The following is a 16132-nucleotide window of genomic DNA, read 5'->3' as shown; positions in this document are numbered from 1 at the left end:
TTCACTCGCATTCGCGCCACCCTGAACTAGTAGCTGCCTGGATCCATAGTGGGCCATCCCCTGATGATGCGCGCAGCCGCCGGATTGCTGTCAGGGAACCAACATCCCTCGATGACCCCTCATAGCGCCACTGACATCCACTTGAACAACTGACACAGATCTTGGTGCCACCATTGGCCAACCATTGCCAGAGAGGCTACGGGATCCCATCGGCCGGTTCGAGGGAGCTCTACCTCCGCATGACCAGGGATGCTGCCTAGGATGCTGCGCGCGTAATCCACGATGGGCCCGTCCCAGCCGCTCCACGGGTTTCCGTGTGGCATCCATGGACCCGGCTACTTCGCGTTGGGCCAGCACCACCGCACCTCGGCTGGTGTCATCTTTGGAAAGAAGAGTGGCGGTGTGGATTTGCTACTGGTGTCGCCCTGGGGAGGGGTCGTGGGGTGTTTGTACATGTTATATGTACAAAAGACACCAAAATCTATTATAAATTATAATCATGTCGTGGGGCCATTGTAATTTTCATGTCCTAACACATTTCCCTTACCTTCGTATATTTATAAAAAGATCATGACATGAAAGGATTACATAATTATTAGTAATACAAGCTCGGTAAACACACATATTTATGTGAGATGCTTCTTTAGCGTGAATCAAAGACTTTGTGCATATATATATGCACCTGAGATGTGTATGAGCCCACACGCTATTGTAGTCAACTATATGCTTGTCTAGGCAGTACGGTCTAGCTGCATTAAATGCTCATCACAAACATAATTTGATTCTTCTCACATTCCAGATGTTGCGGCATGTTGCACACACAGTTAGTGGTCAACTACGAGCTCCTCATAGAAGTTTTTTTGTTTCCAACCATATATAAGTAATCATTGTAGAGTTGCACATACCAGATCCACAAATCTGGTGGTGGTTCTTGTGTTGAGAAGAACCACCAGTAAGGATATTCCTCAAGTCTCGCATAAGCAAAGAGACATTGAAATTGTGTTTCCAAGTCTAAAAGCAATGACAAGTGAAAATTACTATCATACCTTTATGAGATTTTGTATCTTTTGATTTAAATAACCAGAAGACAAGATTCTACTGCTGTACGGACTTACAAGTTTAAGTTGAAGTTTATGAAGTCTATGGTCTTCGATATTGGGTATACTTCAAATTTACGTGTATACAAAACCCTTTTTAAGTAGGATTCATGAATTTCACAGATTTTTCTTTATATTTCCTCTCACTATTGTCCGCCGCGGCATCGTCATTGTTGATCATGGTCTGTGTATTGTCGAATACCACTATTAGACATTCTGTCCTATATCACTACTATCAACAAACCACCATCCACCATTTGAAGCCTCTACCACATCTCTTTCATCAAGCATCAAAATTAATATTGTGGTGGACTTTTAAGATATTTAAAAGTGGCAACAGAACAACGTTCGATGAAAGTCTTCTCGGTTGGAGCTATCCAGTCGCGCATCGCAGCAACCCTAGATAGTGCAGCACCACTGATGGAGATTGTACAAACGATTGGTGTGTCTGGGTGCCCTAGCTGTTTTTCGTTCTCCCATGGTGCAAGAGCAGCGCTTGTAGGCGATATCGTAAGAATGCTTTGTGGATATCATATGTCACTTCATAACTAGGTGATAATAAAGGTGCCCTAATGTATCTCAAAAAGTGTTTGTTGTTTTGCATGGATCGAGACTGGGATTTGTTACTCTGTCGGACTAAGACATATCTCTGGGCCTTCTCGGTAACACGATATTGATAGTAGCTTGCAAGCATGTATCTAATGAGTTTAGTCATGACAATATTGTATTACGAAACGAGTAAAGAGACTTCCCGCTAATGAGATTGAACTAGGTATGGCGTTACCGACGATCGAATCTCGAGCAGGAAAAGATCGCGAGACAAAGGTAATTGTACACGGGATTAACTGAATCCTTGACATCGTGGTTCAAACTGATTAAGATCTTCGTTGAATATGCGGGAGTCAATATGGGCATCCAGGTTCCTTTATTAATTATTGATCGGAGAGGTGTCTCGGTCATGTCTGCATGTTCTCGAACCCGTAGGGTTACACACTTAATGTTCATTAACGCTAGGGGTGAGAAATTGGTAATAGAGTTGCAGCAAGAGGTAGCTTGCATCAATTTGCCTTTTTTTTGTTAAATTTTGCTCATTTTATGGAAATTACGCGGTAAGTCACAACTTGTGGTCATCAACACCAAAAACAACATTTTGATGGAAATAGGAGTCGTTTCCAGACAAACCATATATGGATCGAATGTAAAAGTAGCAAGGGCAACGAACAACAGATGCTCTAAACTTTTTTCATATATAATTCATTGACAATATATTACTCTAGATGTAATTATAAAATCCATATAAGAACAAAGATAAACGCTTGATGGATGTATGCGAAGATATTTCATTAAACATACATTGTTTCAAAGTAAATAATGGGAGGTCTTCCCCAACATTCATATTATAACTAGATAGTACTACTAGCAATAACGGAAAAACACATAGTTTATTTCTCCAGGATTACTTGCTCGTGTTTCGAGCTGAAGCGCTGCATGTTTGTTCTTTATGTCCTAGACCTGTAAAAGGTAGACAAATAAGTTGTTAGCATACTCCTTAATAAGGAATCAAACAAGCACTATGAAATTTACGACACCTATTATTCGTCTAATAAACAAAAATAGTGTCTAAAAATATTTCAAAAATAGTGTTACTCGATAAAAGTGAAAATTGTATTTTCTGTTTTGTTTTTCGTTTCTTCTTTCAAATACGTATTGATCATTCTATATTGTATAAAAGATATACTATGTGTACATGTAGACGTTTTTCTTGACATCAACAGATATGGTTCCTATATAATAGATTTATAAACTTAATTTCTCAAAACTGGCTAGCAAATAGGAAATAATATATATACCACAATTATACTTCAGTGCAGACACCAATTAAACTTACGGTCAGGGAGGGTGTGTAGAATGCATGAATATCAATTTTTCTGTAGTTCTCTATGGAGCTGCTTTGCGCCTGGATTGCTATGAACTTCACAGTACCACGCGCCATCGACAATTTTCCAGTCCCACCAACAATAGCAAACTCACCATCTGCACTAGTAATTGCCCCCATCACTTGTAACGTAGACCCGCCAAACCTATTAAAATTGTAACAACAATTTGAAAAACTAAACCTCCAGAAAATAATTGTATATTGAACGTACAAATAATTCTTGCATGTTTAAACCTGCATGGACATACCTTGAATCCTGAAAGACCATGCTGAAAGGAAGAAACCAAGCAACGCCATTGGCCTGACTTTTGGTAGCCTGGATATGCATTCCCTTTGCCCGAGCAATGATACTTGACGTGGAATCAGGGGCAGCATGTATCTCCCAGTCATTAACGGCTACCATACCGAACGAGTTCTCAAAGCCAGGGTTGAGAATTATTTCTTGGTTGTGGGCTGGTCCACTAGCGACTTGGTGGAGGTACAAAGATAGATTGAGCTCTTCCTCACAACTACTCTTACACTTCCCTATATAAGGGTCATATGAGATTGGAAGGGTGGCCATGGCTATGGCTAAATTTGAGAAGGTAAGGAAAATGAAGACATGGCTTGCATGGGCCATCACTATGATTTTTTGACCTACAAAGAGGATGAGGATCTCTCTACTAGTACGTGTGTGAGTAAGTACTAGGTATGAATGAAAGAGACCATATTTATAGAGTTAGTTTTTGACTATGACATAAAAAATAGGTTACTTTCCTATAAGACCAACCATGAGAAACCTAGTATCATGTGTAACCGTGTTAATGAGAGATGATTCCAGATGCAAAATAGATCACATGCTTATGTGCTCTTGACACGTGATTATACTGAGATGTGCCTCCTTCGATTCTAAACCATAAGTGCATTAATTGCTGAGCCCCACATGATATAGAAAGCATCTCACGTTAATTGGGATTCCGAATATGCCATTCGAAGTCAACTTCGAGCTGAATAAATCCAATCAGCTCATCTGGAAGTGTTAACTGTGTAGATAGGAGAAGCCATAATTAGTAGATCCCTTCCATGAGTCCAAGTAAGTGAACAACTAATTATAATGTGTTTTCTACATTGGACGGTGATCATGCATTTTGTGATCAACTAGTGACGAGGATTCTCTATCTTTTATCTCTACTAACTGAAGCTTCGTCACAAGCATCCATAGAAACCCTATGGGATACAAGTTTAGTTCATTCCATTATTTTCTAGAGAAACTTTGTCTAGCTGATCACAACATGATGCTGCTGGCAAATGTTTTTGTAATACTAAGTAGTACTTCCTCCATTTTTATTTACTCTGCATATTAGAGTTGACTGAAGTCAAAGTTCATACAGTTTGACCAAGTTTATAGAAAACAATTTAATCATTTACCATAACAAATATATATGATGTGAAAGTACATTTAATAATAAATCTAATGTTATCGATTTGTTATTGTATATGCTAATATTTTTGTTTATAGACCTGGTCAAAGTATCAAAAGTTTGACTTTGACCAAAGTTAATACGCGGACTAAATATAAACAGAGGGAGTACACCATTATTAAAGTGGAAAAGGAACACATTTTTTGACACAATATTGTTTTTCACGTTACACTTTTTTTAAAGATGGATCACACTCGGCCTGTGCATCAAGCGATGCACACAACAATTTTTTATATTACTCAACAGACCCGACAAAACAAATACAAGGATCAACTCGATGCCGACTTGATGGCAACGAAAGTCGCTACACCTACACACTTCATGATGTGCCTTGACCTCGCATCAACACACACCATCTAATCCGATGGCCTCACCAAGCCACCGGCTGGAAAAAAGAGAGCACCAACTGGCCTAGCAAATCCTCTCCACTCATAGCATGCACATGCTCTAGAACCAGCCGCAACCTTCTTCTATCATCCCATCTTCAGGAGCGACCTATGCATTAACTTTGTCAGACCATTATGTCGTCGATGCGACCATGTTGCCAAACAACGCAATCACCTGTACATGTCCATCAACACGCATACGTCACCAAGGCTCCACTGCTCCATGCCGCGTTTACCTATCATCGTCGTCGTTGCGGTAGATGCAACATCACTCCTCCTGTTTCCCCCTCCTGCCAGTATCTGCTCCAAAACGATGCCCCCAAGAGGGAGAAGGGCCGCGAAGGGCCCATCATCATTGGATCCGGGAGGCCCTGATCTAGGGCTTTCCCTGGAGCAGCCGAAACAAGATGACCAAGAATACAAGAAACTATGCCTTCAACAAGGAGATGATGGCCAAGATGCCACCATCGTCCGCCATGAATGTGGCCGATAGGAATTTCACTCGCATTCGCGCCACCCTGAACTAGTAGCTGCCTGGATCCATAGTGGGTCATCCCTTGATGATGCGCCCAGCCGCCGGATTGCTGTCAGGGAACCAACATCCCTCAATGACCCCTCATAGCGCCACTGACATCCACTTGAACAACCGACACAGATCTTGGTGCCACCATTGGCCAACCATTGCCAGAGAGACTACGAGATCCCATCGGCCGGATCGGGGGAGCTCCACCTCCGCATGATCAGGGACGCCGCCTAGGCTGCTGCGCGCGTAATCCACGATGGCCCCGCCCCAATCGCTCCACGGGTTTCTGTGCGGCGTCCATGGACCCGGCTACTTCGCGTTGGGCCAGCACCACCGCACCTATGTTGGTGGCATCTTTGGAAAGAAGAGTGGCGGTGTGGATTTGCTACTGGCGGCGCCCATGGGAGGGGTTGTGGGGCGTTTGTACATGTTATATGTACAAAAGACACCAAAATCTATTACAAATTATAATCATGTCGTGGGGCCATTGTAACTTTCATGTCCTAACACATTTCCCTTACCTTCCTATATTTATAAAAAGATCATGACATGAAAGGATTACGTAATTATTAGTAATACAAGCTCGGTAAAAACACGCATTTATGCGAGATGCTTCTTTAGCGTGAATCAAAGACTTTGTGCATATATATATGCACCTGAGATGTGTATGAGCCCACACGCTATTGTAGTCAACTATATGCTTATCTAGGCAGTACAGTCCAACTGCATTAAATGCTCATCACAAACAGAATTTGATTCTTCTCGCATTCCAGATGTTGCAGCATGTTGCGTACACAGTTAGTGGTCAACTAGGAGCTCCTCATAGAAGTTTTTTTGTTTCTAGCCATATATAATTAATGATTGTAGAGCTGCACATACCAGATCCACAAATCTGGTGGTGGTTCTTTTGTTGAGAAAACCACCACTAAGCATATTCCTCAAGTCTCGCATAAGCAAAGAGACATTGAAATTGTGTTTCCAAGTCTAAAAGCAATGACAAATGAAAATCACTATCACACCTTTATGAGATTTTGTATCTTTTGATTTAAATAACCAGAAGACAATATTCTACTGCTGTACAGATTTACAAGCTTAAGTTGAAGTTTATGAAGTCTATGGTCTTCGATATTGGGTATACTTCAAATTTACGTGTATACAAAACCCTTTTTAAGTTGGATTCATGAATTTCACAGATTTTTCTTTACATTTCCTCTCACTATTGTCCGCCATCACTATGATTTTTCGACCTACAAAGAGGATGAGGATTTCTCTACTAGTACGTGTGTGAGTAAGTACTAGGTATGAATGAAAGAGACCATATTTATAGAGTTAGTTTTTGACTATGCCATAAAAAATTAAGTTACTTTCCTATAAGACCAACCATTAGAAACCTAGTATCATGTGTAACCGTGTTAATGAGACATGATTCGAGAGGCAAAATAGATCACATGCTTATGTGCTCCTGACACGTGATTATACTGAGATGTGCCTCCTTCGATTCGAAACGATAAGTGCATTAATTGCTCAGCCCCACATGATATAGAAAGCATCTCACGTTAATTGGGATTCCGAATATGCCATTCGAAGTCAACTTCGAGCTGAATAAATCCAATCAGCACATCTGGAAGTTTTAACTGTGTAGATAGGAGAAGCCATAATTAGTCGATCCCTTCATGAGTCCAAGTAAGTAAACAACTAATTATAATGTGTTTTTCTACGTTGGACGGTGATCATGCATTTTGTGATCAACTAGTGACGAGGATTCTCTATCTTTTATCTGTACTAACTGAAGCTTCGTCACAAGCATCCATAGTAACCCTATGGGATACAAATTTAGTTCATTCCATTATTTTCTAGAGAAACTTTGTCTAGCTGATCACAACACGATGCTGCTGGCAAATGTTTTTGTAATACTAAGTAGTACACCATTATTAAAGGGGAAAATGAACACATTTGTTTGACACAATATTGTTTTTCATGTTACAATTTTTTTTAAAAGATGGATTACGCTCGGCCTGTGCATCAAGCAATGCACACAACCATTTTATATATTACTCAACAGACCCAACAAAACAAATACAAGGATCAACTCGAAGTCGACTTCATGGCAACGACAGTCGCTACACCTACACACTTCATGATGTGCCTTGACCTCGCATCAACACACACCATCTAATCCGATGGCCTCACCAAGCCACCGGTTGGAAAAAAGAGAGCACCAACTGGCCTAGCAAATCCTCTGCACTCACCGCATGCACAAGCTCTAGAACCAGCCGCAACCTTCTTCTGTCGTCCCATCTTCAGGAGCGACCTATGCATTAACTTTGTCTGACATTATGTTGTCGATGCGACCATGAGGCCAAACAACGCAATCACCTGCGCACGTCCATCAACACACATACGTCACCAAGGCTCCACTGCTCCACGCCGCGTTTACCTGTCATTGTCATCGTTGCGGTAGATGCAACAAAACTCCTCCTGTTGCCCCCTCCAGCCAATATCTGCTCCAAGACGATGCCCCCAAGAGGGAGAAGGGCCGCGAAGGGCCCATCATCATCGGATCCGGGAGGCCCTGATCTAGGGCTTTCCCTGGAGCAGCTGAAACAAGATGACCAAGAATACAAACAACTATGCCTTCAACAAGGAGATGATGGCCAAGATGCCACCATCGTCCGCCATGAATGTGGCCGATAGGAATTTCACTCGCATTCGCGCCACGCTGAACTACTAGCTGCCTGGATCCATAGTGGGTCATCCCCTGATGATGCGCGCAGCCGCCGGATTGCTGTCAGGGAACCAACATCCATCGATGACCCCTCATAGCGCCACTGGCATCCACTTGAACAACTGACACAGATCTTGGTGCCACCATTGGCCAACCATTGCCAGAGAGGCTACGGGATCCAATCGGCCGGTTCGAGGGAGCTCTACCTCCGCATGACCAGGGATGCCGCCTAGGCTGCTGCGCGCGTAATCCACGATGGCCCCGTCCCAGCCGCTCCACGGGTTTCCGTGTGGCGTCCATGGACCCAGCTACTTCGCATTGGGCCAGCACCACCGCACCTCGGCTGGTATCATCTTTGGAAAGAAGAGTGGCGGTGTGGATTTGCTACTGGTGGCGCCCTGGGGAGGCGTCGTGGGGCGTTTGTACATGTTATATGTACAAAAGACACCAAAATCTATTATAAATTATAATCATGTCATGGGGCCATTGTAATTTTCATGTCCTAACACATTTCCCTTACCTTCGTATATTTATAAAAAGATCATGACATGAAAGGATTACGTAATTATTAGTAATACAAGCTCGGTAAACACACGCATTTATGCGAGATACTTCTTTAGCGTGAATCAAAGACTTTGTGCATATATATATATATGCACCTGAGATGTGTATGAGCCCACACGCTATTGTAGTCAACTATATGCTTGTCTAGGCAGTACGGTCTAGCTGCATTAAATGCTCATCACAAACAGAATTTGATTCTTCTCACATTCCAGATGTTGCGGCATGTTGCGCACACAGTTAGTGGTCAACTACGAGCTCCTCATAGAAGTTTTTTTGTTTCCAGCCATATAAAAGTAATCATTGTTGAGCCGCACATACCAGATCCACAAATCTGGTGGTGGTTCTTGTGTTGAGAAGAACCACCAGTAAGCATATTCCTCAAGTCTCGCATAAGCAAAGAGACATTGAAATTGTGTTTCCAAGTCTAAAAGCAATGACAAGTGAAAATCACTATCACACCTTTATGAGATTTTGTATCTTTTGATTTAAATAACCAGAAGACAAGATTCTACTGCTGTACGGATTTACAAGCTTAAGTTAAAGTTTATGAAGTCTATGGTCTTCAATATTGGGTATACTTCAAATTTATGTGTATATAAAACCCTTTTTAAGTTGGATTCATGAATTTCACAGATTTTTCTTTACATGTCCTCTCACTATTGTCCGCCGCGGCATCGTCATTGTTGATCATGGTCTGTGTATTGTCGAATACTACTATTAGACATTCTGTCCTGTATCACTACTATCAACAGACCAGCATCCACCATTTGAAGCCTCTGCTGCATCTCTTTCATCAAGCATAAAAATTAATATTGTGGTGGACTTTTAAGATATTTAAAAGTGGCAACAGAACAACATTCGATTAAATTCTTCTCGGTTGGAGCTATCCAGTTGCGCATCGCAGCAACCCTAGATAGTGCAGCACCACTGATGGAGATTGTACAAACGATTGGTGTGTCTGGGTGCCCTAGTTGTTTGTCGTTCTCCCATGGTGCAAGAGCAGAGCTTGTAGGCGATATCGGAAGAATACTTTGTGGATATCAAATGTCACTTCATAACTAGGTGATAATAAAGGTGCCCTAATGTATCTCAGAAAGTGTTTGTTGTTTTGCATGGATCGAGACTGGGATTAGTTACTCTGTCATACTGAGACATATCTCTGGGCCCTCTCGGTAACACGATATTGATAGTAGCTTGCAAGCATGTATCTAATGAGTTTAGTCATGACGATATTGTGTTACAAAATGAGTAAAGAGACTTTCCGCTAATGAGATTGAACTAGGTACGGCGTTACCGACGATCGAATCTCGAGCAGGCAAAGATCGCGAGACAAAGGTTCAAAGACACAGGATTAACTGAATCCTTGACATTGTGGTTCAAACTGATTAAGATCTTCGTTGAATATGCGGGAGTCAATATGGGCATCCAGGTCCCTTTATTAATTATTGATCGGAGAGGCGTCTCAGTCATGTCTGCATGTTCTCGAACCCGTAGGGTTACACACTTAATGTTCACTAACGCTAGGGGTGAGAAGTTGGTAATAGAGTTGCAGCAAGAGGTAGCTTGCATCAGTTTGCCTATTTTTGTTAAATTTTGCTCATTTTGTGGAAATTAGGCGGTAAGTCACAACTTGTGGTCATCAACACCAAAAACAACATTTTGATGGAAATAGGAGTTGATTCCAGACAAACCATATATGGATCGAATGTAAAAGTAGCAAGGGCAACGAACAACAGATGCTCTAAACTTTTTTCATATATAATTCATTGACAATATATTACTCTAGACGTAATTATAAAATCCATATAAGAACAAAGATAAACGCTTGATGGATGTATACGAAGATATTTCATTAAACGTACATTGTTTCAAAGTAAATAATGGGAGGTCTTCCCCAACATTCATATTATAACTAGATAGTACTATTAGCAATAATGGAAAAACACATAGTTTATTTCTCCAGGATTACTTGCTCGTGTTTCGAGCTGAAGCGCTGCATGTTTGCTCTTTATGTCTTAGACCTGTAAAAGGTAGATAAATAAGTTGTTAGCATACTCCTTAATAAGGAATCAAACAAGCACTATGAAATTTATGACACCTATTATTCGTCTAATAAACAAAAATAGTGACTAAAAATATTTCAGAAATGGTTTTACTAGATAAAAGTGAAACTTGTATTTTCTGTTTTGTTTTTCGTTTCTTCTTTCTAATACGTATTGATCATTCTATCATTGTATAAAAGATATATTATGTGTACATGTAGACGTTTTTCTTGACATCAAGAGATATGGTTCCTATATAATAGATTTATGAACTTAATTTCTCAAAAATGTCTAGCAAATAGGAAATAATAGATATACCACAATTATACTTCAGTGCAAACACCAATTAAACTTACGGTCAGCGAGGGTGTGTAGAATGCATGAATATCAATTTTTCTGTAGTTCTCTATGGAGCTGCTTTGCGCCTGGATTGCTATGAACTTCACGGTACCACGCGCCATCGACAATTTTCCAGTCCCACCAACAATAGCAAACTCACCATCTGCACTTGTAATTGCCCCCATCACTTGTAACGTAGACCCGCCAAACCTATTAAAATTGTAACAACAATTTGAAAAACTAAACATCCAAAAAATAATTGTATATTGAACGTACAAATAATTCTTGCATGTTTAAACCTGCATGGACATACCTTGAATCCTGAAACACCATGCTGAAAGGAAGAAACCAAGCAACGCCATTGGCCTGACTTTTGGTTGCCTGGATATGCATTCCCTTTGCCCGAGCAATGATACTTGACCTGGAATCAGGGGCAGCATGTATCTCCCAGTCATTAACAGCTACCATACCGAACGAGTTCTCAAAGCCAGGGTTGAGAATTATTTCTTGGTTGTGTGCTGGTCCACTAGCGATTTGGTGGAGGTACAAAGATAGATTGAGCTCTTCTTCACAACTACTCTTACACTTCCCTATATAAGGGTCGTATGAGATTGGAAGGGTGGCCATGGCTATGGCTAAATTTGAGAAGGTAAGGAAAATGAAGACTTGGCTTGCATGGGCCATCACTATGATTTTTGGACCTACAAAGAGGATGAGGATCGCTTTACTAGTACATGTGTGAGTAAGTACTAGGTATGAATGAAAGAGACCATATTTATAGAGTTAGTTTTTGACTATGCCATAAAAAATAAGTTACTTTCCTATAAGACCAACCATGAGAAACCTAGTATCATGTGTAACCGTGTTAATAAGACATGATTCCAGATGCAAAATAGATCACATGCTTATGTGCTCCTGACACGTGATTATACTGAGATGTGCCTCCTTCGATTCGAAACGATAAGTGCATTAATTGCTGAGCCCCACATGATATAGAAAGCATCTCACGTTAATTGAGATTCCGAATATGCCATTCGAAGTCAACTTCGAGCTAAATAAATCCAATCAGCACATCTGGAAGTGTTAACTGTGTAGATAGGAGAAGCCATAATTAGTCGATCCCTTCCATGAGTCCAAGTAAGTGAACAACTAATTATAATGTGTTTTCTACGTTGGACGGTGATCATGCATTTTGTGATCAACTAGTGACGAGGATTCTCTATCTTTTATCTATACTAACTGAAGCTTCGTCACAAGCATCCATAGTAACCCTATGAGATACAAATTTAGTTCATTCCATTATTTTCTAGAGAAACTTTGTCTAGCTAATCACAACACGATGCTGCTGGCAAATGTTTTTGTAATACTAAGTAGTACTCCCTCCATTTTTATTTACTCTGCATATTAGAGTTGACTGAAGTCAAAGTTCATACAGTTTGACCAAGTTTATAGAAAACAATATAATCATTTACCATAACAAATATATATGATGTGAAAGTACATTTAATAATAAATCTAATATTATCAATTTGTTATTGTATATGCTAATATTTTTGTTTATAAACCTGGTCAAAGTATCGAAAGCTTGACTTTGACCAAAGTTAATATGCGGACTAAATAAAAAAGGGAGTACACCATTATTAAAGGGGAAAAGAACACATATTTTTTACACAATATTGCTTTTCATGTTACAATTTTTTTTAAAGATGGATCACGCTCGGCCTGTGCATCAAGCGATGCACACAACAATTTTTTTATATTACTCAACAGACCCGACAAAACAAATACAAGGATCAACTCGAAGTCGACTTCGTGGCAACGACAGTCGCTACACCTACACACTTCATGATGTGCCTTGACCTCGCATCAACACACACCATCTAATCGATGGCCTCACCAAGCCACCGGCTGGACAAAAGAGAGCACCAACTGGCCTAGCAAATCCTCTACACTCATCGCATGCACACGCTCTAGAACCAGCCGCAACCATCTTCCGTCGTCCCATCTTCGGGAGCGACCTATGCATTAACTTTGTCAGACCATTATGTTGTCGATGCGACCATGATGCCAAACAAGGCAATCACTTGTGCATGTCCATCAACACGCATACGTCACCAAGGCTCTACTGCTCCATGTGGCGTTTACCTGTCATCATCGCCGTTGCGGTAGATGCAACATCACTCCTCCTGTTGCCCCCTCCAGCCAGTATCTGCTCCAAGACGATGCCCCCAAGAGGGAGAAGGGCCGCGAAGGGCCCATCATCATCGGATCCGGGAGGCCCTGATCTAGGGCTTTCCCTGGAGCAGCCGAAACAAGATGACCAAGAATACAAGCAACTATGCCTTCAACAAGGAGATGATTGCCAAGATGCCACCATCGTCCGCCATGAATGTGGCCGATAGGAATTTCACTCGCATTCGCGCCACCCTGAACTAGTAGCTGCCTGGATCCATAGTGGGCCATCACCTGATGATGCGCGCAGCCGCCGGATTGCTGTCAGGGAACCAACATCCCTCAATGACCCCTCATAGCGCCACTGACATCCACTTGAACAACCGACACAGATCTTGGTGCCACCATTGGCCAACCATTGCCAGAGAGGCTACGGGATCCCATAGGCCGGCTCGGGGGAGCTCCACCTCCGCATGACCAGGGACGCCGCCCAGGCTGCTGCACACGTAATCCACGATGGCGCCGCCCCAGTCGCTCCATGGATTTCCGTGCGGCGTCCATGGACCCGGCTACTTCGCGTTGGGCCAGCACCACCGCACCTATGCTGGTGGCATCTTTGGAAAGAAGAGTGGCGGTGTGGATTTGCTACTGGCGGCGCCCTAGGGAGGGGTCGTGGGGCGTTTGTACATGTTATATGTACAAAAGACACCAAAATCTATTACAAATTATAATCATGTCGTGGGGCCATTGTAATTTTCATGTCCTAACACATTTCCCTTACCTTCGAATATTTATAAAAAGATCATGACATGGAAGGATTACGTAATTATTAGTAATACAAGCTCGGTAAACACACGCATTTATGTGAGATGCTTCTTTAGCGTGAATCAAAGACTTTGTGCATATATATATGCACCTGAGATGTGTATGAGCCCACACGCTATTGTAGTCAACTATATGCTTGTCTAGGCAGTACAGTCCAGCTGCATTAAATGCTCATCACAAACAGAATTTGATTATTCTCGCATTCCAGATGTTGCAGCATCTTGCGCCCACAGTTAGTGGTCAACTACGAGCTCCTCATAGAAGTTTTTTTGTTTCCAGCCATATATAATTAATCATTGTAGAGCTGCACATACCAGATCCACAAATCTGGTGGTGGTTCTTTTGTTGAGAAGAACCACCACTAAGCATATTCCTCAAGTCTCACATAAGCAAAGAGACATTGAAATTGTGTTTCCAAGTCTAAAAGCAATGACAAATGAAAATCACTATCACACCTTTATGAGATTTTGTATCTTTTGATTTAAATAACCAGAAGACAAGATTCTACTGCTGTACAGATTTACAAGCTTAAGGTTAAGTTTATGAAGTCTATGGTCTTCGATATTGGGTATACTTCAAATTTACGTGTATACAAAACCCTTTTTAAGTTGGATTCATGAATTTCACAGATTTTTCTTTACATTTCCTCTCACTATTGTCCGCCGCGGCATTCTCATTGTTGATCATGGTCTGTGTATTGTCGAATACCACTATTAGACATTCTGTCCTGTATCACTACTATCAACAGACCACCATCCACCATTTGAAGCATCTGCCACATGTCTTTCATCAAGCATCAAAATTAATATTGTGGTGGACTTTTAAGATATTTAAAAGTGGCAACAGAACAACGTTCGATGAAAGTCATCTCGGTTGGAGCTATCCAGTCGGGCATCGCAACAAACCGAGATAGTGCAGCACCACCGATGAAGATTGTACAAAGGATTGGTGTGTCCGAGTACCCTTATTGTTTGTCGTTCTCCCGTGGTGCACGAGCAGCGCTTGTAGGCGATATCGGAAGAATGCTTTGTGGATATCAAATGTCACTTCATAACTAGGTGATAATAAAGGTGCCCTAAAGTATCTCAGAAAATGTTTGTTGTTTTGCATGGATCGAGACTGGGATTTGTTACTCTGTCGGACGGAGACATATCTCTGGGCCCTCTCGGTAATACGATAATGAAAGTAGCTTGCAAGCATGTATCTAATGAGTTTAGTCATGACGATATTGTATTACGAAACGAGTAAAGAGACTTTCCGCCAATGAGATTGAACTAGGTATGGCGTTACCGACGATCGAATCTCGAGCAGGTAAAGATCACGAGACAAAGGTAATTGTACACGGGATTAACTGAATCCTTGACATCGTGGTTCAAACTTATTAAGATCTTCGTTGAATATGTGGGAGTCAATATGGGCATCCAGGTCCCTTTATTAATTATTGGTCGATGAGGTCTCTCGGTCATGTCTGTATGTTCTTGAACCCGTAGGGTTACACACTTAATGTTCATTAACGCTAGGGGTGAGAAGTTGGTAATAGAGTTGCAGCAAGAGGTAGCTTGCATCAGTTTGCCTTTTTTTTTTGTTAAATTTTGCTCATTTTGTGGAAATTACGCGGTAAGTCACAACTTGTGGTCATCAACACCAAAAACAACATTTTGATGGAAATAGGAGTTGTTTCCAGACAAACCATATATGGATGAAATATAAAAGTAGCAAGGGCAACGAACAACAAAATCTCTCAACTTTTTTCATATATAATTCATTGACAATATATTACTCTAGATGTAACTAAAAAATCCATATTAGAACAAAGATAAACGCTTGATGGATGTATACGAAGATATTTCATTAAACGTACATTGTTTCAAAGTAAATAATGGGAGGTCTTCCCCAACATTCATATTATAACTAGATAGTACTAATAGCAATAACGGACAAACACATAGTTTATTTCTCCAGGATTACTTGCTCGTGTTTCGAGCTGAAGCGCTGCATGTTTGTTCTTTATGTCTTAGACCTGTAAAAGGTAGTTAAATAAGTTGTTAGCATACTCCTTAATA

General features: G+C 41.2%; 2 protein-coding genes across 2 annotated transcripts; both read right to left on the bottom strand.

Moving 5' to 3' along the window:
- Nucleotides 1-2462: 2462 nt before the first annotated feature.
- Nucleotides 2463-3654, bottom strand: LOC119294171 (dirigent protein 21-like). The gene is made up of 3 exons (XM_037572413.1): nt 3282-3654; nt 2986-3178; nt 2463-2609 (listed from the first exon to the last, which is right to left on the bottom strand). Exons 1-3 carry the CDS (start codon nt 3650-3652, stop codon nt 2604-2606), a joined length of 570 nt encoding a protein of 189 aa, XP_037428310.1. The 5' UTR covers nt 3653-3654; the 3' UTR covers nt 2463-2603.
- Nucleotides 3655-10706: 7052 nt separating this feature from the next.
- LOC119292966 (dirigent protein 21-like) lies at nt 10707-11771 on the bottom strand. The gene is made up of 3 exons (XM_037571598.1): nt 11386-11771; nt 11090-11282; nt 10707-10712 (listed from the first exon to the last, which is right to left on the bottom strand). Exons 1-3 carry the CDS (start codon nt 11754-11756, stop codon nt 10707-10709), a joined length of 570 nt encoding a protein of 189 aa, XP_037427495.1. The 5' UTR covers nt 11757-11771.
- Between the last annotated feature and the right edge of the window lie 4361 nt (nt 11772-16132).

This window comes from Triticum dicoccoides, chromosome 4B (genome assembly GCF_002162155.2).
Source record: "Triticum dicoccoides isolate Atlit2015 ecotype Zavitan chromosome 4B, WEW_v2.0, whole genome shotgun sequence".
NCBI classification, from domain to species: domain Eukaryota; kingdom Viridiplantae; phylum Streptophyta; class Magnoliopsida; order Poales; family Poaceae; genus Triticum; species Triticum dicoccoides.
Note: the sequence above shows the minus strand (reverse complement) of the source record. Positions and strands in the feature narration are given on the sequence as shown.

Coding starts and splice junctions, on each gene's coding strand:
- LOC119294171 (XM_037572413.1), bottom strand. CDS start 3,652: ATGGCCCATGCAAGCCATGTCTTCATTTTCCTTACCTTCTCAAATTTA. Junction 3,179..3,281: donor ATGGTCTTTCAGGATTCAAG/GTATGTCCATGC, acceptor CAATTTTAATAG/GTTTGGCGGGTCTACGTTAC.
- LOC119292966 (XM_037571598.1), bottom strand. CDS start 11,756: ATGGCCCATGCAAGCCAAGTCTTCATTTTCCTTACCTTCTCAAATTTA. Junction 11,283..11,385: donor ATGGTGTTTCAGGATTCAAG/GTATGTCCATGC, acceptor CAATTTTAATAG/GTTTGGCGGGTCTACGTTAC.